The sequence below is a fragment of the Anas acuta genome, chromosome 5 (genome assembly GCF_963932015.1).
Source record: "Anas acuta chromosome 5, bAnaAcu1.1, whole genome shotgun sequence".
Lineage (NCBI taxonomy): Eukaryota > Metazoa > Chordata > Aves > Anseriformes > Anatidae > Anas > Anas acuta.
The window spans coordinates 2,923,866-2,950,036 of NC_088983.1; the positions used below are offsets into that span (position 1 = coordinate 2,923,866).

The 26,171-nt window shown below is 41.2% G+C and overlaps 2 protein-coding genes across 5 annotated transcripts in view; both read right to left on the bottom strand.

Moving 5' to 3' along the window:
* Positions 1-286: 286 nt before the first annotated feature.
* Positions 287-18,112, bottom strand: SAV1 (salvador family WW domain containing protein 1). Its single transcript, XM_068682242.1, has 5 exons — positions 17,830-18,112; positions 16,365-16,808; positions 8,018-8,288; positions 7,044-7,187; positions 287-1,520 (listed from the first exon to the last, which is right to left on the bottom strand). Exons 1-5 carry the CDS (start codon positions 17,921-17,923, stop codon positions 1,319-1,321), a joined length of 1,155 nt encoding a protein of 384 aa, XP_068538343.1. The 5' UTR covers positions 17,924-18,112; the 3' UTR covers positions 287-1,318.
* A 1,752-nt stretch (positions 18,113-19,864) lies between these two features.
* NIN (ninein) overlaps positions 19,865-26,171 on the bottom strand; it is a 56,728-nt gene continuing 50,421 nt past the window's right edge. For all 4 annotated transcript variants that reach the window (XM_068682248.1, XM_068682247.1, XM_068682254.1 and 1 more), the window contains 2 exons: positions 24,883-24,996; positions 19,865-23,776 (listed from right to left, as the gene is read on the bottom strand). In XM_068682248.1, the coding sequence (XP_068538349.1) occupies positions 23,567-23,776; positions 24,883-24,996 (324 nt within the window). In that variant the 3' untranslated portion in view covers positions 19,865-23,566. The remainder of the gene's footprint in view (positions 23,777-24,882; positions 24,997-26,171) is intronic.

The window sequence follows — 26,171 nt, forward strand, 5'->3', positions numbered from 1 at the left end:
GTAAGAGCAAGTTTTATAAAAGCAAGTTTGGGGCAAAGCAAAGCTTCCAGCTTTTTTAACAGCTGCACCCGTACCTGGCAGTCACAGCAAGTTGGGTACAGCAGGCTCACAGGGGCAGCGGTTGGGTTTTATGGGGAACAGCTCCAACAGCAGCTCTGTTCTACGACGACTCACGCAGGGGACAGCGTCTGTGACAGCTTCTGATTGCGGCCACTCCCAGTCAGATCTCCTTGGCTCTAACCACTTCATTTGACCTGCTGAAAGGTGAAAAATCAGTTGACTACCCTTTCACTCATTAAACAAAGTGATTTTTATTGAATTAATAGGATTTACAAGAAATGTATTTTGTCTGCAACCATGTTTATTGCACTAAAAAGAATCCATAAATAACATTTCAGGACAATCAATGAACCAAATGAAAATATCGGCAAGGGTAACTGTACAAGTACAAATTTTCCCCAAGTCAGGAAACTTTAATACAAGACAAAGCTCGGTAAAAAAATGTTGATACATCCCTGATTTTTTTCGTGGTGTGGTACAGCTGGTTGGTAAGCTGGTTAGACAATGCTACTACCTTCCTGTGTGGCTGGGGCTCATAAAATGCAGTCTCCCTAGCATTTCAGAACCTTTGAAGAGTTTGCTTAGTGATATTGGTCTTTAAGAAGGTACGAGTATTTCGCCCTCTGACTAACTTCTGTGAAAACTAGTAGTAAATCTAAGGTAATAATGCATTAAACAAAGTAAAAAATAAGGCAACTCAGACTTCATTCTCATGAAGCACTTTGAGAGTGATGAAATCAGCTTCTGTACGGTTCTAGTACTGAGAAGTAACAGTGCCAGTGTTCTGTACATTAAAGCTGTAAACAAGGAACAGACCTCTCTCTCAAGAGGGATACAAAAAGTCCAGAGGGAAATACACCAAAATACTAATTTGGATTTTAACAATGTTTTGCATCCAGGGCATTTCTTGTAATTGCATCTATTGCCGTTTAAAAATATATAGTCAGCTTCTTAATAATACAGCCAACTGCTAGAAAAAAGATACCAGAATCAAGTCTCTGATCAAACTCCGTAACTCCATGCTGGTTTTCAGAATAACAAACTAGTTTTTGTATGGAAAAAGATTAACAAACATTTTTCATTTTATAAACAATACATAATACATGTAGAAAAATATTCAAGAGGATAATAACAAAGGTGCAACGTCAACAAAAATAAGCTGCCTTTTCAACCAAAGCACTTTTTCATAGTATGAAGTGTGGAAACTTTTTAAAGCTCGTAGTGTCCTCGGAAAAGTCTATTAGGAAGAGTTGTTAGCTTAGAAATTCTTGCCGTGCTGCTGGGCATACCACTGCTGCCTCTGCTTGCGATGCTCCAGCTCGGTGAGGAGGGCCTGCCTGTACGCCTCGTACAGCTTAACGATCCGTTCCAGTTCTTTCATGAAGAGCAGCTTCAGCATGCCCTGGTACGTGTCCAGGTCCGCCAGCTGGAAGAGCTCCCACTTCAGGATGTGGTCGTACCTGGGGGGAGACAGGAGATGAGTAGGAGACGATTATCCACGTGTCACGGTGTGTTCGGTGAGGAGCTGACCCCACAGCTGCACGGCCACTCATCAGCTCTGTAGCCATTTACAGCCTGCATTGATGAGCTATGTGAGGAAATAACTAATTAACACCTACAGACAGGGAGCTGTGGCTCAAAGTGCACTGGAGAAACACTACTTAGAGCTAAACTGCAGAATCACCCATAATATGCCAAATTAATTTTATACAGGTAAATTCACGAAGTACTACAGATCCTCTTAAATGACTACACGAACACTCCTCAAATGAATTTTACACCTTGGTTACACAAACCTTCAAGATTTAGCAGTAAAACACCTTTTAAAATTGGACTAGGAAAGAAAAAATGAACTATTTTAACAGCTTATCCTAGTATTCCCCAGCAAGTACCTCCCAGAAGGCAGAGCTCTGCAGGCCTGCAAGTTCTCCCTCACAACACGCTTTTGTTTCCACAGCATTCTCGTTCCAGCCTTAACGAGCACTCTTGGACACTGCCCTGCTCTTGGTTAATTAGCAGCAATAATCTCAATCAGTGTCTCCAACTGCAGGTCATGAACCTCCCAGGACAGCAGACGGGGGGATTGGATAGCACCAGCGAGGGCTGAGGGAGGGAGAAGGGAGAGAAGGAAGCCCACAGATGTTCTCAGTCCTCACACTGGAAAAAAATGAGCTGCTGTGGACCTGGGGAGGTCCCCTGGAGAACTACACGGGCTAAATGCTGGCTGGCCAGGCACCCTCGGCCTTTTTTAATTCTTATTTTTTTAATATGGAGCGATTTTGGAGTGCTGTTCGTATTCCTTGCACTTTTCCCAACTGCTGAAGCCTACAAACATCTCCTTACGATCACCATCTGGCTGTCGAAGCTGCTGCCACCAGGTAGCTATGAACTCCACGCAACAGGAGCCTCCTCGAGCCTCCCTCGTTTCGCTAGCAGAGCTGCTGAAGTTTCCCCAAGGCTGCGTTTTGTGTCCCGACTGCCAACCCACCCGTGTGAGTAATCACGGCCATTCTCCAGTAATTTTCCACGATCCAAACTGGCACTGCAGCTGCACAGAGCAAGATGCTGGTTTAGGGACATTCATAATGCAGAGGGTTGTTCAATCACATGTTAGTCAGCGACTCACTTTTCATGCCATAAAAATCCCTAAAACTTGTTTTCCCAAATTTATTGTCTATAGCATCGATTTCCCTCAATATATAAACCACAGGAGCTATCCGACCCCTTATGGGTGGATTTTTGGGTGGTCCTACATGGACCTAAGTGTTGGGCTTGATGATCCTTGTGGGTCCTTTCCAACTCGGGTTATTCTGTGGCTCTTCTAACGCAAGAAGCTGTCAGAACAGAGGCTGTGCGTGGAAACACGACTGTGCTGAGACTCACTGAGCACATCGCTCTACATTTCCATCAGTCACTTTTTAGCTGCCACCAGATCAAATTATATGGAAGTTGGGTTGCCTCCAAAATCCAAATATCTACCCCGTCAAGAAAACAAGCTTTTTTTAAAAAAAAATGTGTTGCTTTTTGTGCCAGCGGTGGAAAAGGGTTTCCAAGGTCCCAGTAGAAAACCAGCATTTCTAACAAAGTTTTTCAACAAAATCGTGGTAATGCTGCAGAGAGAGGACTGCAGGTCTCTGGCTGGGACCTGCCTCAAGTCAGCGTGTCTGAGGAGTGGCTGCGTTACCAGGCTGTAGTGCGGGCACCCCTTATATGCGTAAAGAAAGTAGCACAAGGGCTTCAGAGAGCCAGGCAGATACCAAAGCCTAAAATAAACGGGCTGTTCCCTTTGATGTCTCCAACCACCTCAAGGTGATGACTGGTGAAGTCTGGCCAGGAAAGCCCCAGCTGGTGGCCACGGGGACACCGCCTGGCTCCAGGAGCAGACATTTCTCATGGCACGCGAGGGATGGGGAGGCAATGAGTGCCCCCAGAGCTGTTTCTTACTCAGGTGGTGGCACAAGCAGGAAAGAACAAGCTACACCGCATGCAGGAACGCATTTGCACATCTCCTGGGACCTGCAGCTAAGAACAGCCCCCTCCCTTGATTTTAAAGCATCACAGAGTGCCAAAACCGAGGTTGTTCTTTAGCTCTTTGAAACTCATTCCTAGTGGTCTGTGATACAACTGGCACATCGGGGCTGCTTTTCCGTGGCAGCTTCACTTTGGCTGCTGAGAGAAGTACTGAACGGAGGAGGTCTAACTAAAGATCAAGCCACTAGCAGCACCTTAACAGGCACGGACTCATTCCTACCCAAAAAGTGAGCTAGGAACACTCACCACAGAGATGCCTTGTGGAACAGGGCCCAGAGTACCTGACCTAGACACCACGGGCATTTCGTAGAGGGGCAGCTAGTCACAGAGCCAGAAACCAAGAGCACGGTGGCAAAAGAATCCTGCCGAGCACTGAGCCTTTCCTCCTGGGCAAGGAGAGGAGGGCTCACCAGTCAGAATGCTCCGTCCCCAGGGCTATTCCCAGCAGACAACAAGAATTCAATACAACATTCACTTTCAACACAGCAGATGGTGAGCTGCCCAAAATATTTACGGCCTCTTGGTTACAGCTGCAAGGAGAAAGACCTGGGTTCTGATCCTTGCCCCCAAAGTCCCCCACACACACTGTGGCACACTGTTAGAGCACCTACCCCAACTGGTCTTCAGGACTTTAAAATTGAACGTTTATTCATGTTTTGAGCCTGGCAAGGGCTTAAATGCACGCCAGGTATCTTGATTTCACTGTGAACATTCTGGTAACTGTGCTTATGCTTTCAAAAAAAGCCCTGGACAGATCCTGGGACAGAGAGGGAAAAGGGTGCTTCAAGGTGTCACCAGTACCTTGGGATCGGAAATCATTATGCCTCAAGTTATTATTAGACCTCAAAGGCTCTTTGCTGTCTGGTGAGCCAAATATCTTCTTTTTGTTCTTAACAGATTGACTGTTTTTCACTAAAATAGGAAAACATTATGGTTAACACCTGCCACAACTCCCCTTTAGATCTTTCCGGTGGTCAGAATTCTTAGAATTTTTAGAAAAACCTGTCAAAGTAAAAGCTGTTACCTATTTTTGCTATAATATCTACTTTGTTTTCCCTCCACAACCGCCCTTGAGTCAGCTAATCAAGCTACAGCACCAGGCATCCATAACAAAATATACCACAGCAATCTCAGTGGAAAACAGTACTATTAATCAACAAATTTTCTAGGGAATTTCGAACAGCAGATCCCAAAAGATACTCCCCTACTACCACTATGAAAGTGTTTTGTCAGCTTTCATTTTTGTGCCATAACACAGTAGGAAATGCACACAGTTCTCACACTCAACTTTTAGGAAGTGCTGTTTAAGAACTTGTAAGCATCACCAGATTTTCCCCTCAAGCTTTAAGCCAGTTGTTTTCACAACAGAGGTTTGTTATCACAATTACCTTTGTAATGTGTAAGTGATCTTGATTTCAGTAACTAAAAATATTTGTCAGATGGTCTATAAGAAGCCCTCATGCTGAGGTGACACCAAGCCAGTTGCAGTTTCTGCCTCTCTTCCCCACTTGTCCAGTATAAAAGTGCATAAAACAGAATCTGCTTCTTCATAGAATTGTTCGAGAGTTCCTTGAACATTCGTATTACTACCAGAACCACTTTAACAGAAGAAAAGTTAAAAGGATATAGGCAACTACACAATTTTTGGTTCCTCCGAACAATGCCAATTCTCAAACACGGAATGAATTAAACATTTCAAAATGTCTCAGCCTATTAAAGACATTTCTGAGAACCTTATATTGCTTATCCTCAAGTTTCAAGAGAAGTACCAGCAGGAATTTACACAACACAGACTGAAATATTTCAAACTGCATTGTCTAAATGTGCCAAAGACCTAAATAAAGAAATGCAGTCACAGCCAAAACCTGAAAGTGTTTCTAGGAAATAAGTCCTCTCATAGGTTACAGGAACTTAGTATGTCCTTGGTGTATAATATACTGCTGGATTTTAGGCAAGCCCAGTAGCCACAAGCAGTAATTAAACACTTCCAAATTATAGTTCAGAAGCAGCAACAAAAATATTTCAGCTGGAAGTCACCGATCATACGCTGCTTGTGAATTTGCAACTATAGACTGCTCGGCTCAATTCTGTAAAAATCAGTTTCTCCATATTTCCCTTATGAAAACATACATGGTTTCATAATTACTGAAATATTATCTGGATTTTTTTCATTGCTTTTCTATGTAGTTAGTCTTTTGCAGAGCTGAACCCATCAGAAAATGTTTCATTATGTTGACTTATATCTGCTCTTGGAGGCAATTCCCTGTTCCTAGAGGGATGTTTCTTCAAAAACTTTTTATCACCACTTAGTAGTAATTAAAGCTTTTGATTGGAAACAGATTTCAGTCTGAATTCAAACTACAAGTTCTCCTTCACAGTTACTTTTTTTTTTTTAAAGAGTAACATAAGAATTAGGAAGTTAACACCCTGAAAAAAAATATATTTTTTATAAGTCATTTGGTGCCATTCTCACAAATACACTGACAGTAAATCACATCCTACCAGTTCTCCAACATAACATCCTGCAAGCCATGGGATCTGCAAGAAGTACTGTGATGATTTTAAGTGATGCCTAGTGCAAAGCAAGCTAATGTGATGAAAGAGTCTCCAAATCTTCTAGTAAGATGACACAAATAAAATTGGTCATATTTATTTACACGATTTTCAACTGGAAGATGAAAGTGCCAAATCCCTTTAATGTGCAGATTTTGGCTCTATTTTGGGGAGATATAAAAATCATACATATAATAATGGTTTAAACCATAATTTAAACCACATATATACATTATATTATTTAAATAATATTCATTATAACAATAATTACATCATTATACATTAATAACATAATATATATTATATAGGGTGAGATTATATCTATATATGGTTTAAAAAGCATCTTTTGATACTAATTGTTGGATGGCTGATTGCGAGCAGCAACAGCAAATTAGAAGTTTAAATGTTTAGGCTAGATCCTCAGCTCGTAAAAAGCAATGGTGGTTCACTGAATTCAGCGTGGCTTTTTTTAATACATAAAAACATGGAATAAAACCAAAATATACTTATTTTGCATTTGCACATCTGCTAAAACTTCACCCATGCAATTACAGGCTGGGAACATTAAAGCACCTAATTTTGTTTAAACCATATTTCTGATAACATCCCTGGGGGTGTTCAAGGAAAAGGTTGGACGTGGCACTTCGGGACGTGGTTTAGTGGGTGACATTGGTGGTAGGGGGATGGTTGGATCAGATGATCTCGGAGGGCTTTTCCAACCCTAATGATTCTATATGAAACCATCCAGTACAACTTCCTCATGCGCTGTCAGCATCAGTTCTTACACAATTCAGAAACAGACACCAGCTAAAGTTCTTTCAGCCATCAGAACTTGTTTGCTTTCCTTCTAAACTACGCATGAGTAATTTGGTGTGAAAAGAATAAAGAAACAAGCTCACTTCACAGGAGCCCTGGCGTAGACCTGCAGCCAGTCCGGAATCTCGGCAGTGTGGTAGGGATTCGCAGGAACAAGGAGAGGCTGGCTCCGCTCTGCCTGCTGGGGCTGGTAGGTCACCGGGGGAGGCTGGTCATAACGGGGAACGCTGTACGAAGGAAGGCAGAGACACTCAGTGAGCTCCAAGCAGGCATCATTTAATAATTAACACCAATGGACAGATTAATACAATCTGCAATCTGCTAGCACGCTGCACAACTTGCTCAGGACCTACTGACCTAGTGCCTGCTACCTGGACACTACAGCTGGAAGGAAGTGTTGTCTGGTTTGGAATGAATGAAAAGGGAAACTCAACCAAATAACACCCCATTTCATATTTTAGAGCAAGTGTATTCAGGCAGCAGCTGATACGTTACTCCATTTATAACAAATGACATCCTCTTATGTTTGCTTTTGTGTGTCACACGTTAAAAAAAGCACTCTCTTCCTGGGAAACAGTAAAAAAAGATTGGATAGCAGAAAGTAACTGGTAGATCTGGTACGTACTAATTTTATTTTACCTTTGAATTTTACGTAGCTAAAATACCTAAATTCATTCTAAAGAAGACAATTCATAGTTCAGATTATAGGTGCCACTTTCCAGAGAACCTCCAGGAACATCTGATCAAGTTTCATTTCAACCAACAACTCAGTTCTGTTCTCAGCAACTTGGCTGTTTTACCAACAGTTGAGGAGAATGGTTGCTTTGTTTTAGTGAGTTAGGCTCAATATCCTGTTTCTAAACTTAAGATAGTAACAGATGAGGAAAAAAAGACACTAACAATTATAACAACTTCTAAAAATCTTCGTCAAGAACCAGTAAAGCTTATTTTGAAAAATAAGATGGTTTTGGCACATTGTATGTGAGGCAAAAACAGTCCCACTTTCTCAGCTGGGTTAGGAAAAGAACAATCGTAACAGACAAGACTGATGTCATACCTGGGAGCACAAGGATGTTTGTACTGAGCTCTTTTATTGATGTGATCCACGTAATACACTCCAAATTCTGCTGACTCGACTCTCTCCCATCCCGGGGGCAGTCCCTCGCGCTCGAGTGGGTGGCTCCAGTGAGTTGTATTAGTGTTATGATCTATATAGTATTTCCTTCCTCGAATAGTCCAGTCCACTGACCAGCCAGGAGGAAGAGGCAAGTCTTCAGAGCTATGATTTGTTAAGTTTCCTAGAGATGTAGCAGCAACTCTCCCGATGCCTAACAAGAAAGGGAAAACAGCGTTTAGCCAAACAGGTAATAACCCAAACCAACGTTATGTACAAAGTCAACTTTTTCCCCCCTGCATGATGCAACTGAACTTTGAATGATACCATAAGATTTACAGCATGTGCACTCATACACTAGTAAAAAAAAAAACAAAAACATCCTGATGAAGTCAAAATAGCTATTCCCCTTTTAAGTCTCACGTGTTTTTGCTCTCCTCCTACTCCACGGTCACTGGCCAGCTTCGTTTAGACAGTGAAAGCCTCCTTGATTTTTCAATTAAGAGATGTATTTTAGCGTACTCAGCAGGGATAACACTCTTGTTATTGGCTCAATTTGCTGAGCAGAGAGCCAACATAAGATTACAAGTGTTAAAGCTTGACCTAAATGAGCTTCTGTTTATACACTGTTACGGATGCATCAGAACTATTTTCTACAATTAAAAAAAAAACAGCTTTTTTTCCTAGTCTGGTCAGAAACAACTAACTAGAACAGTCACAGGATACCAACAAAGCCTTAACCCTTCAAAATCAGTAGCTTGAAGAGGAAAACCAAGCAGAGGGAAAAGGTTAGCACTGCGCTGACAGGTATTAGTGATGTGTGTGCAATCAGCCAAAAACCACCAGCAGTAACTACAGAAAACAGAGAGGCCAGATCCACCCAGGATCCTGCAAAAGCCCTTTGCTGAACAGTTCTGCACACACTGAAGTTTGTGTTGCCATGCCTTCTTTGCCAAGATTTAGAGGCCTTTTTTGAGAGAAACTCACAAAATCTCCTTGTTTCTTCCTCCCTTCCTTCCACAGATCTTGGAGGGATATTTCCTGCTCTAGCAGTCTGCTCAGCTGGTTCTTCTTTAGTACTGAGCACCTGCACTTCATAATGCTAACAAGGCCCATGCAAAATGGTAATTTCCAGCTCCCTCAGTGAAGCAGGCTGCAGTAGGAGACTTTCTCCAGCAAAAGAGAAGTAAAATGACCTAGGTCAAGCGTATTTTGGGTTGGGAGAACTGACCCAAAGTAATACCTGATTTATTCCCTACCTCTGCCCCACAAACACAGCAGGTTTATGATTTACAAATAACCAGTTAAAGCGACTGCTCATGATTATTTTAAAATAATTTGTTCCAACATACACACGGCTTTTACATTATCAAAATTAGTGTGCTGGATACTGGGAGATGTACTGAAGAAACATCATTCCATTTCCTCTTTTCCTTCCCTCTGTATACTGGGGATACTTAGGTAGGTAGGTTAAAAACCCAAAGAAAACTTACAGAAAGTTCAAAAAAAAAAAAAAGAACACAAGTAAGTGGCAATCAAGATTTTCACTGGTGTCCCATCTTTTGGAAGCCTGTGCTGGCTGAAACTCACCTCTATTTTAAAGTAATTACCTTCCATTACCTATAACTCTACAGTTACACAGTCTGTGGCTTTAAAGAAATTCTAATTATCTTCTCAAACACCTCTATTCGATCACAGTACTCAGAGTTTGTGTATCACTATTTCCCTACAACCAGGAGGAGCAGTATGGAAGTGACTTTTCTTTTCCCACCTTGTCAGAAACTGACTCCATCACACCCACCTTGTTCAATGATCAAGTGAACACACCCCTTTCCTTCTCTTTTTGTGTTCTTATTTTTGAGAGCAGAAAGAAAAGGCAGAGCCTCTCCCATCGAAATCATATTACTAAGATGAAATTTCAGGTCTGGGCTTTAACCGAGAGAGACAACACTTCAGCAGCACCAAAGCTGTTGTATTTCCCAGGCAATTTCATAGCTTGTTTACTGACTGTGTCACAGTCCAATCTTGCCGTGTTCTGAATTATTGGCCTTAAAGCATCCCTGCTTGCTGGGGCACTCACCTACTCGTTAGCTTCAGGAAGAAAAGTTAATAGCGGCCTTCATGTGACAGCTCCACCTCTCATTAGGATTAAGCAAGCCAGACCTTTACTTCCAGTGAGGAGAAACATCCTAGACGCTTCCTGACCTTTAGCAGTACTGGGGCCAGGGAGACTATTTCAGGCCCTAGCTACAGTTATGCCACTGTTTTTGTTTTCATTCCAGTGACAAAATACAAGCGCTTCGGCTTCTTGGAAATACTGCACTTTGGGTAAACAAATTCAGTATTTTTCCCCAATCAAGTGAGCTGCTGTGTTGGAATTCTGCATGAACAGCAAACATTAAACCACCACCACAAGATCGAACACACAAAGCTGACGGGGGAAAGAACTTTCATCAAGGTATAAAGGTATAAACACACTTTTCTGCTCACTGTTAAAACCAGCACTTTTTTTTTTTTTAAATGAGTTCCTCCCACTTAAATTCTAGCACTATTGCAGCAGAAAAATACCAATACAGTTATTTACTGGGGGTAAAGGTTAATGCTTTTTGACATCTCAAGTTGGTATTAAGAGTTGCACATGCCAGGATGATGAACACTGAGCCATCCTCTGCACCAGAAGCTCTCTTGACACAAAGCCTGCATTTCCTCATCCATAAGTCAGAGAAGACTGGGAGATGCACTTGGGTAAAGACAAAAATCAGATTCTGACTACAGAAATTACCTAGAAAGCACGCTGAAAAGCAGTGCTACACACCCTGTGGAAAAGCAACACGGGCAGTTCTGCTTTTGGCCCTTCACTGAGTTCCAGCTCCTGGTTTTACCCCGTGTACAGGCTCAGTGGGCATTACCTCCCCTTAAAACCAGGCATCACACTGAAACATCCTGCAGACTGGAAGTTTTCAGATGTCAGGTAATATTCTGTGTCTTATGACCATCAAGCCATTATGGCAATTAGTATAATTTAGCCATTTGTTTATATAATTAGAGTTACTAGACAACAAAATAAATTGTATCCTCTTTTCCTTATAAAACTCAACAGATGCTCCCTTCAAGGCAGAATGAGCATGTGTGTATGAGGAGTAGTTCCTGCTATAATTCAAATGAGAGGAGATGAGCATCTATTTTCAGATCTATACACCTGTAAGGAACAGTAAGACAGGACCACACGTCAAAGAATAACTTCATACATCATCTTTTCCAAAGCATTTTCCAAGGAATCAAACTACAAGAAAGCCTGAAGCCATCTACTGTAAACATTGCTTTCCTGTGTAATACTGCCCAAGTGGGATATTCTTCTGGGTTTTAATTTCAGGTGAGGTCTTATCCCTAAAACATTTTCACAGCAGCACAAAGCTTCACATAGGTGTTTACTACCAAGGCTATGGACCATGAACTATGGGCCTGTACTATATTTTAGTAATATTAAATTATCTACAGGAAAAAAACAAAACAAAACAAACACAAATTTACAGCTTGAACCATTTTTGTCAAAACATCTAGTTTAAAACCTGTGACTTTCCTCTTGATGGAAGAAATTATCTCCGCTTTACCATAACTACTCAGGGTTTTGTTACACACACGCTTTTGTACCCATGACCAGGCAGAAATTCCAATTCTTCCTGCATCTCCAAGGAATGGCATTATGTAAGTTGTCTGCTTTTTCCTAATGTTAAAAATCTCCTTCACTCTTTTTAAAGAACAGTGCTCATCATTAAACACTCTCAGCAGCACCATTACATTTCAAGCAGAGTCTCCAATGAATTTAAATTTATGCAATCGTAAATCCTTTTCAGCTTGTATCTTTGGAACCTGCCTAGTCTCATTTGTTAATTCCATCTCCTAATGCTTGTAAAACACAGTATCTACAATTTAAGGTCTTGAGTGAATTGCAAAGTAGCCTAGAGTATTATTTGCTGTTCTAAAGCAAAAGAAAATCATGTTCAAGTTTGCTTGCTTAGGAGCATCACCATGTATATTCTTAGCATTTTGAAAAAAGAAGGTGCCAAGGAGCAGCGATCACTTTTATTATGAGAATTAAGATTAAAAAAAAATCAGTTTTAAGTGAGGCCAGGCCCTTTATTCAGTGTCTTTCTCAACATCTTCAGGAATGAAGCTTAATTTTGAGCACCATATTCTAGTGCACCCCAAGCTATTCCCTTCAAAACCCACCTTAGGCTAATGATGTCACAAATGAGACAACTCTGTAGGATCTTCTACAATGGTGGAAGTCTGGTTGGTTTTTACTCCATTAATATGGAACAATGCAAACCGTGAGTGATGGGAAGAAATACTTTCATAGGGCAATACAGGAGCTTTAACAGAGAAACATTCTGCATAATAAAGTCAAGCAGTTCTTCAGTTCACCAACAACGGTCGTGGAAAGCACAGGAGAAAGGTCCTACCACCAGAGCAGCCCAGCAGAAAGAATAAAGGGCAAAAGACTCTGGAGAAAGTCTCATTTTATTTGAGACACAGCTAACATAGAGAAGTTTTAGAGGCTATAAACTCCCACAGCTAACTTCAACCAAAATTCATAGTATCAGGGAACAAATCTAGCCAAATGCAAGGCCTTCGTATTTGTCTTTACTTAGGTCAACCGTTTTGAGAGCTTTTTTCCCCCCTTCCCTAATGATGCCCAAATCCTCTCCCTTTCCCTCTTCAAACCAGGATAAGAGACAGGCAGAGAGAGAGAAATGTTTAACTTTAAGGGAGGGAGTAACAATAAAATAGCAGAAAAGTTCTGGGCCTTCCTAATGCATGCCAGAGCTCCTGAAGGTACTTCCTGAGCACAAGTACCTCGATTGTCAGAGGGCATGGGACATTCCAGGCAAGCATAAATTAACGAAGGGGACACGACAGGAAGTATTTTGAGAGCTTCCAAAAATTCTACACTGAAATTACCGCAGAATCAGCAGAAAGAAGAAAAGGTCAGGAATTGCCATGTTAAAAAAAAAAAAGGTGAAGTGTACACACTTGAAAAGAAAAGCCCTGCTACTTTAGCTCTAAAGAGAGTCCTTTAAATAACTTGTATTTCTTGATTTTGCTCTCACATTCAATATGAATAAGTTTGCAATTCCAAAGGGGCAAAATTTAACACGAGGTGAACCTCCTTTCCACTAAAGCTCACCAGACTCTCCCTTCAGAGGGAGAAATAATTTTTCTCCTCTGACATCACAGGCAACTACTTACAATACTACACCACAAAATCTCTTTTTTAAATCTCAGCAATTTGCATATACACAAGAATTATTCAGCTTACCGCTCAAACAGGTACAAATAACTCTGAGGTCTTGGTTACAAGTTAGTTCCAATCTATACTGTAGGTATAACTTCAACCACAGACCTCCCAAAACCTTTAACCTAGAAGAGAGGAAAGAGATGTCGAGGAAAGACAGGTAAAGTCTCTTAGAATTAAGTTTGAAATGGACACTTGGAAAAAAATTAAATAAAAAAATTAAGAAATTGCACAGAAGTAGCTAAACATACAAAAATAGGAAATAACTGAAAACATTTCTCAGGAAAACAACTAGCACTAGTTTGTTAATTAAAAATAAATCTAATGAGAATGAGAAAATGAGGATATGGAGAACTGAATCATGCAGAGAGAGAAAACATGACTTCAAGGAGAAACACCTATGAAAGGCAACACTATCACCATCAGCTTCTGAAAAATTGTGAGACTTGGATAAAGGCGTTGCCAACCACTTCAGGTTGGAGGATGTCAATAAGAACACATTTCAAGTTATCACCAAATTATAGAGTGGAATTCTTCTTCTGACCCAAAGCTGGCATTCACATGCACATTTGGTATCCAGACACTGCTTCTCAAGGGCCATCTCAGCTGTAACCCCCACTAAATGAAACATCACTCACCACTGGTGATTACACCTTGTGCTCATCAGGCAACACCTCTTCATCAATGAACGCAAACCAGAACACAACTGAGAGCACTTTCTGGGAGAGGAGGCAAGAGGCAGCATTCACAGACCACAGCTAATGAAGGGGTGTGCATCGTGCTTTGTACCTGTGTTATTAGGCAAGTTTATAAGGGGCAGTCATCAGTGATCCTGCTGAGGAACAGTTTCAGCTAGGTGAAACACTTAGAAACAACACTAAAAAATGTGTGAGAACTCAGACAAAGGCAATGAAAGTAAAAGGCCTGACCCGGTATTTTGTGGAGATGCAGGAGAAGAGGAATTTGAAATTACAGTGATTAGTGTTGCTTAAGAGACACACTTAAGGCTTGATGACAATGGATGGTTCGAATAAAAACAAGCTTAAAAGTGAGGCAAAAGAAACAAGATGACATAGGGTTTTCTTGGTTTTGGACACACAATTCTTCTACTGAAACAAGTAACAGCAACTCTTGAGAAGACACAGGGAAGTTGAGGACACAGGTCAATGCTCTTACTGCAATGAAACCTCAAGGTGGAGTTTAAGAGTTCATATTCCAGGTTGAGATGAAAGGAAAAAAAAAAACACAACAACAAACAAAGGAAAAGGGCTCACACTGTCAGACAAGACATTCACCTTTATGATTTCTTCCTACAAACACGTGACTGAATACCCACCCCTTACCAGAAGTGTGAAATCTGTTCAAACTGTTACAACATCTGAGGAAAGGACAAAGACCGAGCAAATACCAGCATGTCCTTTATGTTTTCCAATGGCTAAGAAGGCATGAAAACAGGACAGAAAAGCCTTAAGGGAAAGAAATGTGTTGCTACAATCGAGAAAAATCTGGCTGTGAAGCTCAACTTTCAGCTTGTTCTAAAATTTGCTAGATTAACTTCACCTTCAGACTAACAGGTGGAGGTCCCTTTCCACTTAAACACTGATCCAGTTCTACAAAGCAGCAATATTTTGGAAGACTCTCAGCATTAGTATTCTTGTTTTAAAGGTCACATTGGTGGACTGGTTTATGAAGTCCTCCCCTCCTGCCTCCAGGCCCACAGCAGATGCAAACAGGTGCTCGTTATCTGGGCCAGGTAAATGTTTAATGACTGCTGGCTGAAGAACAGCTGACAGAGATGGAGAGCTTCCATGCACAATCTCTATAAATGCTGGCTTAATACATAAATCTAACAACATTGACAAGGATGGAGTAGCCAGCCTTAAACATTAACATTTCAAGATTTACTGGCTGACAGCAGTAAAGCTAACGTTACTTTTCTGCCATTTTTCACTGAAATGTTCCTGTAGTAAAACAAAACAAAAAAAAAAAGCCCACACATCACAAACACCAAAGCACTGTCAGCTTGTAACTCCATGCGCTCTGTCAGCAGCCATAAACGATGACATTTTTAGTTGCAAATTTGTTCTTCTAGACAGGAGATTTACTATTTTGTTTACAGATTACAAGGAATGAGCTAGCAGCGCATTATTTACAGGTCTGAAATGTTTCTTTCAAACTCCTCCTTGAACGTAGTGTCAGCAGCATACACATGGCTCCAATACCACCGGATTTACTACTTTTAAGGTCACCTTTCCACAGGTAACATTGAAATCCTAGATTTTTTAATTTCAACAATACATTCATGACAGTAAGAATTCTTCTTCAGTGTCATCACAGGCAATCAAATACTTCAGAAAGAAGTATTTAATGGATTCTTTCTTTCTTACTGCCTTGTTCCATTAGAAAACAAAGACAGGTTCCACTGAGTTTTTAAGTATGCCTGTTTCCCCCTCAAGCAATATTACAAGCTAAAAAAAAGTCAAGGACTAAGAAGTCAATTTCAGCACTAACTACATGCCAATTTGCTAATTACGCATAACAGTCATTCTTCTCTTTATCTGACATCAAATAAACAAAATTTTTTCATTATAAAATTAAAAAATAAATATTTATAATAGTAACAACAACAAAAAAGCAATGTTATAGTTTAGAGCTGTTGGTTATTCCAACACCATGAAAACAGCAGCTGTCCCCTAACAAGTAAAACTGCTGGCTCACTAGCAAGTGACTCAACATGGGGAACAGAACTGCACATAGGTTTGGGATTAAGATAAATTTGCTCAAACTTACCTTATTTATTCCATAAATCAATCACTGTCTACACGCAATTGAACTGTTTATACTAAGAAGTGTCAACACATACTCAGATCATGGAAATGTCACTGAAAGGAAGCTCTGTCCTGCAAGCGTAACTCAGAAACATGACCACAGATAGACTGCCACACCAAAAGCATTTCCATAACATTTAAAAACCAACAATTAATCCACACTTACCTGAAGTGTGCCTCCCATGATTCTGGGGCATCCTCTGGAAAAGATCACTGTTGTGTTCGTAATACCTGTAGTCCTCATGCAAGCGGTCATTTAACTGCCGTCTCCTTTGGGCATCATAAAAGTGATCGTAATAGTAGCAACGGGCACCGGCGTCTCCATTTTCCATAACAGAATTAGCTTCTGTTAAAAAGGACTGGGAGGAAGAGCCGTATTCTCTAGGGACATCAGCTAAACTTCTAGCAAGATAGGAGGGTGCAGACAGTCTGTTGCTTTCCCGTCTCATTATTTCATGAGGTGGCCTCTGCACTGGAGTTCGAAGGAAGCTCTGGTTCCTGGAAACAATTCCATCTCCCCCAGCAGCATACGCAGGCGTGGAGTCAGGAGGACAGATATCAGTTCGTCTTGGAATGGTTGGACCGTGGCGGATAAATGAAGGCATCAGATCTGTTATAGAATAAAAGAGAAATAAGAACTGTGTGTGCACTTAATGTATTTGGCTGGCTACACTGCTAGATTTACACCATGGAAACGGGGAAATTCGAATGCCAGGATCCCTTTAAAGCAGCTCTAATGGACATGTGAGTATAACGGTAACGCTGCAGCGTGCGCTGCCACAACAAAAGCCACACACCCTCTGGCTGCAACAAAAAAAGCACAGTTTTGGCAGCATAATCGCAGCTACAAAAAACAACACACGACACCTCCCACCCCCTGTCTGTGGCTTACACCAGCCAGGCTTCATCGCTCTCCTCCCCGCATGGCCCAGAGCATCCACGTACCCTGCCTACAGCTGAACCACGCACGGAATTTGTCCTTTCTCCCTTAAATATGAAGTTTGGGCAGCGAAACACTGCCTTTTTGTGCGTGTAAATCGTCAAGCCATTGGAAAATTTCGCTTTCTCCTTCAGATAAAGGAGCTTGGCACGTGAGCGCTGACACCCCCTCACGCAGCCCCACAGACAAAGCCTCGCCCCGCTCCCACTGCCTTCAGCATGGCTTCAATATCTGCCTTCCTTCCAGGTGAGCTAACTGCAAGCACCTCCAATTTAGAGGGAAGCCGTGCCTGTCATTAAGCCTATTAACAAAGCCCTGGTGAAGTTATGATTTAACGACCTGCCCCACGAATTCAGTGCCTCCCAGGAGGGGTAATGAGGCAGTTTATGACAGGCACCCCACGGTTACATCACGGCAAGCAGCAGATGGGTGAGAGGCCTCAGGCCGCCTGATACACCCACAGGTTGATTTAAAGGCCTTAATATGTATTAATTAAGGGCCAGGCCGGTGTGACCAGGCTGGGAGCTGGGTGTTGGTGGTCCCTCAGCTAACCCAGCCGCTACAACCCCTCACAATTCCACTCCTTGTCCCTCCAAACACCCACAGCGAGCACCTCAAACTCCTGCTTGCTAATTTTCCACAAAAACCTCACAAAACCACCCCCCTTTCTCCCGGGCCCCTTGACACTCACTGCGGAGCAGCGGGCTCGTCTCCTTCTTCACGTACTTGCCCTGCACCTCGCCGGGCTTCGAGAGCTCCGTGCGGGTCTTCTTCCGCGACAGCATCCCCCTGACCGGCCCCGCATACCCGGCCCCGGCCCCGCCGCCCCCTCAGCCCCCGGCCGCGCTCCCTCAGGGGCCGCCCGTTGAGGGCCTGAGGCGCGGGAGGGGAGGGGAGGGGGGGGAAGCGCGTGCCCGACCGCGCGCGCCCCCGCCGAGCGCGCCCCCGGCCGCGCCCACCCCCCCCCTCAACACGCCTACAGCGCGCGCGCGCACGCGAGGGGGGTTGTGGGGCGCCGGGCCCCGCCCTGAGGGCATGGCCGGGGGGGGGGCACAGCGCCCCCGCGCGGCCGGGAGGGCGCATGCGTAGTGTGTGTGTGTGGGGGGGGAATGGTGCCCGCCCTTCCCTCAGTCACCACAAAACGCGTTAGGAGATTAAATTTACAAGAGGGGAAATAAGTTATTTAACTTATATTTGTGTAATTTATACTTGTATAAGTTATACTTGTATAAGTTATATACGTATAAGTTGTACTGTGAAGGGGGGGGGGGCGCTGACAGGAATGGTGCCCGCCCTTCCCTCAGTCACCACAAAACACATTACGAGATTAAATTTACAAGATAGGGGTGTAAGTTATTTAATTTATACTTGTGTAACTTGTATAAGTTATACTTGTATAAATTATATACTTATAACTTGTACTGTGAAGGGGGGGGCGGCGCTGACAGGAACGGTGCCCGCCCTTCCCTCAGTCACCACAAAACACGTTAGGAGATTAAATTTACAAAATGGGGATATAATTTATATAATTTACACTTGTGTAACTTTTACTTGTATAAGTTATACTTGTGTAAGTTATAACTCTTATATACGTACAACTTGTACTGTGAAGAGGGGGGCGCTGACAGGAACGGTGCCCACCCTTCCCTCAGTCACCACAAAACACGTTAGGAGATTAAATTTACAAAACGGGGATATAACTTATATAATTTACACTTGTGTAACTTTTACTTGTGTAAGTTATACTTGTGTAAGTTATATACTTATAACTTGTACTGTGAAGGGGGGGACGCCTGACAGGAATGGTGCCTGCCCTTCCCTCAGTCACCACAAAACACGTTAGGAGATTAAATTTACAAGATAGGGGTGTAAATTATTTAACTTATACTTGTGTAACTTGTATAAGTTATACTTGTATAAGTTATAACTTTTACATACATATAACTTGTACTGTGAAGGGGGGGCGCTGACAGGAACGGTGCCCACCCTTCCCTCAGTCACCACAAAACACGTTAGGAGATTAAATTTACAAAACGGGGATATAACTTATATAATTTACACTTGTGTAACTTATACTTGTATAAGTTATGCTTGTATAAGTTATATACTTATAACTTGTACTGTGAATGGGGGAGGGCGCTGACAGGAACAGTGCCCACCCTTCCCTCAGTCACCACAAAACACGCTACAAAATTAAATTTACAAGATGCGGATATAACTTATATTTGTGTAGTTTATACTTCTATAAGTTGTAACTCTTATATACTTACAACTTGTACTGTGAAGGGGGGAACGCTGACAGGAACGGTGCCTACCTTTCCCTCAGTCACCATAAAACACTTTAAGATATTAAATTTCCAGGACGAGGATATAATTTATACTTGTATAATAAGTTATAACTCACGTATACTTATAACTTGTACTGTGAAGGTGGAGAATTTGTATGCAAGGTGAGGCCAGGGTGTGCTCTGACGTAAACCTGGCTCGCTGCCCATCAGTTTTTTACCCGTTAAACGGTTTTATGCTCTCATAATGGAAAAAAAACGACTTTTTGATACCGTGGTGTGCTCGTAGGTATCCTGTAGGTCCATACACATTGATCCCAGTATTGTAGGTACTGCCTGAAACACCTACAGCTTGCATGGGAACACACCAAACTATTATCATGTCACATTCAAATAAAAAAATAAAAATAAAAATAATAATAAAAAAACACCACACACAGGGATCGTACAGTCATTTATTTATTTTTTTTTTACATTCATTATAAATAACATGTAAGTTGGTTCATCTTTCAGTTTTACATGATGTCGAGAGGACAATATATTACACTGGAACAAAACGTAATAGAAAATATATACAATTGTTCTCGTTTATACACAACACGGCAGCAATGACAGCGTCTGACACAGCACAGGAGACCTAACAGGTAAACGATGGAAAACCTGAGAGAAAGTAAAACTTTTTTTTTTTTTTACTTTTGCTGAAAGTAAACTAGGGCATTTGACTCCTGACAGGTCCACTGTCCCCTACTCTACCTTACGTACAATCTGGCTAATATTACGTATGTTACAACCCTTTATTTCCATCAGAATTCAAAGAATTCAATTTTATTTCTTTGTATTTAAAGTGGTAATTCGAGAATGTGAACCTTTGTGTCATCCTAAATCGACACACAGCACGTCCACCTGTGTGAATTCAGTACGGGTAAATTTAACTTGGGCACATACCCCCACTGCCTCTCCCTCCTCCTCTCCCCCAAATCCCAACCCTAAATATCTCTGTGCCTTTATTTTCACAGTGATTCACAAAGCAAGAACTGAATGCTTTCAGAACACCTCCTGGTAATAAAGTGGTTAACATCTTAATTGGTGAGACCTGTTGCAGGAACGCCGCCTAGAAATTCGGTGAGCTTTGACTGTCAGAATACCAGTAAATACTTTGGTATCTTTAAAACGCCTGTGCTGCGTAGGAGACACATTCATGCACAAAAGACCACAAATGCTGAACGCTTACACGTCTGTATGCTTATTTTCAGTAGCTTTAATTTTGTAGAATGAGCTGCTGACACAACGAACCAACAAGCAACACTACAGCCGCTGGCAAGCAGCGCTACCTTTCTCTGCGTTCCCTCCACCTGGGAAGGGATTGTCCTGAAAATTGTCCTGTAACAACACAAACAGTACAGTACAGAAAGGCTGTAGTGTATGTAATCACAAAAGGCACTTCTGGGAATTAATTCACGCAAGTATTCCAGTTAAATTTGAGTTTTGTCTAAAAAATATTCACCATTTTCTTCTCCCTCCTTCTACTTTCTCTTGTGTTTAGGTTAATTTTTTGAAGCTAAGTGAAAAAAAAAAAAAGGAGAGTGACAGGGTTGGGTGAGAAAAGAAGTCAAAATCCCTTTTCTTTTTCCTTATATTCCGATGATAATACCATATTTTGGCTTGTACTGTGCTCTAGAAATGTCTGATTAAAATCAAAACAAAACAAAAAAACAACTGGTAAATTCCAGGAGATTAAATGAATTGGGTAAGTAGTCTAGCCTTTAAAATGAGTAATGTGAAATTAACTCCACAGTAGCTCAAGTGAAGTACTCACTTATGTCAGTGTTCAGACTTTGGTCACATACAGAGCATTATTACTAAATCTAGGTCACCATATGAAGGAGCGTTAAAATGTACTAGCTGATAATATGTTCAGTCCTGATTATCTGAACCTCACCTATGTTACCTGAAGTATTTTAAAACTTTGCTAATTTCCATAGCATAAGCATGATTTTAGCTCAGCTACCATATTGCTAACACACAGCCCTGGTACCCGCACGCAGAGGTTTATTATAACTGATACCAGTGATTAATGTAAAAAGAAGAAAGATCTCCCTACTTCAGATTTTGAAAGCAAGCTCCAATTTATGCCAATGCAATTTGTCAAAGTGACTTGTTTTTGCAGCCTGTGAAAAATGGGATATGTAAATCTCTGAGATTATGCAGACAAATAACCATCACGGGCTTTTAGAACAGCAGAGTAGTGAAATAATTTAAAAGGATTTTGTGTTACTCTAAGGTATTCCATTATTGGATTTCCATTTCCACTACACTGCTTGCATAAAGGGATGGAGGAGGAGAGGGGAGAAGAGGAGGTCGTATGCAGAATGTAGAGTTGAGTCTGTCAACCCTCCAAGCGGCAGGTAACCCTTTAGACATAGAGGGCATCCCCTACAGCCACATGCTAGTCAGTACCAAGCGAAAATAATGTTCCATAGGTTACTCAACAGCTTGCAGGCAGTCTAATCCCAGAGTCTGGGAGACATCTGGCTCATTACAAACACTATTTTAAGTGTCACCTTGCTGGTGGTCCCAGAGACAAAGAACCTTGCCCTCTTCCTCTGCAACCACGATGATGCACACGTAAAGAGGTCCAGTTTCAAGTATTGCCAGCATGGCCCCTTGCACCAGTTTTATGTTCGCTGCTTCAGTGTGACTTACTGCTGGAGGCAGGGCATTTGGAGGGAGATCCAGCCTCTCCTTCAGACTGTTGTTTGGTAGTAATGGATTATATACAAGCTTGAGCATGCAGGCTCTTATTCGGCTACTTCTTGTTGCACTTGCATTTCCCTAGCCTCACAAACTCATCAAATAGGAGGTATTACAAACCTGGATGCTCTTCAGCCTCCACAACTACAACACTACTGCAGGCTGGTCTGGGAGCATTAAGGTAATACTCAACCAGTTTGGTGTATCCTGCTCTTAATGCATGCTTATCTTCATCTAGTGACATTAATATCCACATGTATTATATCGAAGGAAAGTAATATAGGCTATTATTCCCTGAGTTTTTTTGTATTCACATCAAATATGTTTCCTCACAATTAATTACAAACTTAGATTCTGCATCAGGACTTAGTACAAACGACACACCTTTCTAAATCATCACTCACAATCAAACGGAACTCTGCTTAAGTGGCAAAAGTTCACGTCTGTGAGGCCTAAAGACAGGATTTCACTGAAGAAATCGCCCAAATCCCCCTCTTCATTCTTCCGCCAGCTGCTTAATAAACATACTCCACTGCTTTACTCCATTTACAAGTTATATAAACTCACTTCTTCACTTCTGTTTAGCGACTCTTCCATTGTTTAGCATAACTAATTTCCACACACAAAAAATTAAGGCCTCTGCAATTTTTAAGTTGTCTGGCAGCACAGTTAAAAAAAAAAAAAAAGCAAAAAAAAAAAAAGCAGTAGTCTTTATTTGCCATCTGGGAAATTTCTTCTGATAAAATACGGTTATGCTTAGTTGGATGCGGTAGTCTATTTACATATTTTAATATTTTTTTTCCTTTTTTTTTTTTCTTCTGAGCTTTGCAGAAAAACAGCCATGAAGAAAAATCCAGATGCCTAATGCGTAAGGTGGAGCATATTGCTTTACAGAAACTAGAACCAGATTGCAGGATACAGATGACAACAGTAAAGTCTTGCTTTCAATAGCAATTACACTGACAGTGTTCAAGACTGACCCGTCAATATTACTACATTTGGGCCACGAAGTACCCTAGAAAATGAAAATAATTTTAAAGTTTTAATTTAAGTTTGCATTAGACATTGGCTTCAATCGAGATAGATACAACCAAATCAGTAAATTCAGAATTTGTATTTTAAATGAAAACCGAAGTATCAAAATAAGTTAACCTAGAAAAACATCTGCATTTTTAAATAGCAAAAATTACTTTTAGGCAAAATTTAGCAGAAAAATAGTTTGGGAATAAACAAAAGATCTGTTGGCAGTGTCTGGTTTGGGATTTAGCTCTGCCATCTCCTTGGAGGCATCTGTTAACTAAAATTCACCAGTAGAAAAGGCAACATAGTGAAAAGCTGAAATATTAACATTTCAGTAAAGTGCATGGGATTGTGGCATACTTAATGGCTTTGCTATGACCTTAACTCGGATGCTGAACTAAAAGATGGGGATGCCAAGTTCTTTACGATTTTATTGAGGTTGGCAATTTTTTCTTCTAGTAAATAGTTTTTCTTTTCAGCCGTTTTCTGGCGCTGTTCTGTCATCTCCAAAGCCTTCAGCAGTTGTGCATTCTCAACATAGAGATCCTTGACCATTGCATCTGCTTTAGTGTTCTTGGAAAGCTGAATTGTGAATGAAACAGAATTACTCAGCAAATGAATGAAACACGATTACTGTGAATGAAACAGTTACTCAGCAAATTAAAAGCAAAAGAAAAATTAAGAATAATTAAAAGCAAGAACAGCGCTGGGAATATAGGTAAATGTGTTTATGTAACATTAGAGGAAGACAGCCCACCCATTCATGCTATATTCATTTGTTAAAAACTATATATTTGTGAAGTCCTTATGGATGCTGTGAATGTTTTGAAACCAGAAAGACTTTGTGAGGATCTTGAAAGCTCATGCAGATGTCGGAGTGCTTCAAATGACTCGTCTGTCAGATAATTACTGCTTTACAGCGTTTGTCCTCTAAAGACAGATCTACTTCACACACCCCATGATCCCCCAGAGATATTTCCACAGAGGTTTGGACTGCCAGCTCCCCCTATAAAATTAGGGAGAGCACCTAGTGCTTGTCTGCATGCTTTTGGGAACAGCCCTTTAGCAGAAGGCCCTGTCAGTGTAGCACTTCCTTAACATGAGAGGAGACTGCACCTCAGTAGAAAATAGATATTTTCCCCACTGTTATCATGTCACGCATTCCTAAGAGTTCAGAAGCCAGCTTTTCCTATGCTCCTGGAAACTTCTGAAGAAGGCAGACCAGGGCAAGAATGGAAACCCAAAAATCACATCATGCAAAGGGTGTAATGGGGCAGAGGACGTGGGAAAAAATCCGTATTGTACACTAATCCCATCTGTATTCTTCAGGAAATTCTCTTTCCTCCTTTTCTAAGCAACTTTTCTAGTTAAAATACTTGGCCCAAATTTGGCGTTTGTTTCCCAGCTTTAAGTGTATCAGCATACCAAACATGCATGGCTGTCGGGATTAATGATTAATGAATTAATGATTAGCGATAAATAAATAAATAATGATTAGTGAATAGGGTCCCAGCTTGGATTTGGGGGAAGTCTGGGGCAAATATGCTCTACTGCAGCTCAGATGCATTAAAAGAGAAAGGAAAACTCCTTTAAATTTCTTTTCAGCAAGAATGATTTGGCGGCTTTCGCTCGCCTAGCTGTTTACAGAAGCAATGGGGAAGAGTTGGGAAAAGAGCAAGAATGCTTACTTGTTCTTTCAGCTGATTTACTTTATCTTGGAGAAGCCTCTTCACAAGCCTCAGTTTCTGTTCAACATCCATCATGCGTTCTTCCATCATTTTCAGAAGCTGCTCATGACCCCCCTGGAAAGCAACAAGAGAATCAGTTAACGATGAGCTGCTCCCATTCACCAGTCTTCTTCCTTTCACTTTATGCGTAAGAAAAAAGTTGGCAATCCACGCTTGAGTCCATTTTAAAGAGTCAACTAAGTTAATAAACAGCTCGTGGAAGCAAAATTTTATGGCAACATTTAAAGGACATTTCACAGCATTAATGGATTTTTCCAAATCTAAGCGGTATTTTAGATTACTAGATCTAAGACAAATTGATCTAAAATTCTAATTTCCATCTTCTCTGTGCTAATTAGATCTGGATTGCTTCCTTTTCTTGTTTTTAGGTGTTGCCATATACCTGCTGAACGTGGGAAACAACACCAATCAAATTTGTAGTGACTTTAGGGGTAAAGAAAAGAAAAAAAGCAATGGCATAATGGCATCACTTTGTGCAACTCTTCTGTGCCAAAGACCCCTCGAAATGGAATAATATCCTAAAAAAGTAGGGTGCTGTTATTCCAAACTTGTTTTTTACTTTCTTCAGATTAGTTGTAGACAGATAATCTGAATACTCTAGCATGCTTTTGCTGTTTTCCTTCAGTGAAGTGATGGACAATCTAATTAAAAGGATAGTAACTCATTGTCATGAGGGCACCTGTTACACCAGGGGTTGAGTGAGGTTTTCCCAAATAAATCAGAAACACCAGGAACTATAAGGAGTTCGAATCCGCTTCCCAGCAGTCATTGTCTTCCTATTGGTGCTAACGTTAGGAAGTCATCTGAGTAGATTACCTTTGAGAAAGCACTAACCTCCCTAAAACAAAACACCTTCAAAAACAAAGTACCTTCATATTTCTGGGGGCAGAATGAATGAAAAAACCCTGAGGAAGTAGACCAGTTCATAAAGTTGGTTGTTCATCTAAACCACTATAGAAAGAGCCTCTTGGATTGAGGTATGTCCACTCAACATACTATTTGTTGGAACACCAGAAACTCTTTAAGGCTTTGTGTGGGGTAATACAAACACTTTGCCTGTAAAAAAAAAGTTGAAAAAAGTTGCAGAGCTGTACAGAAAGCAGTTTTAAAGTGTTGCTGGACAGGAGATGGTTCCAGGTTAATAAAAGTACTACTAAGCAGAATTTGCAAGGGACTTTCTAAACAACTTATCTTCAGCTATCTTTTGTAATTTGATTGGAATTCAAAAA

What these genes read in the sequence shown, in the direction of transcription:
- SAV1 (XM_068682242.1), bottom strand. Translation starts at nt 17,923, where the DNA reads ATGCTGTCGCGGAAGAAGACCCGCACGGAGCTCTCGAAGCCCGGCGAG. An exon ending in TCATGGGAGGCACACTTCAG is followed by an intron (nt 8,289 to 16,364) that starts GTAAGTGTGGAT and finishes CTTTCTTGTTAG; the next exon opens with GCATCGGGAGAGTTGCTGCT. An exon ending in TACGCCAGGGCTCCTGTGAA is followed by an intron (nt 1,521 to 7,043) that starts GTGAGCTTGTTT and finishes GTCTCCCCCCAG; the next exon opens with GTACGACCACATCCTGAAGT.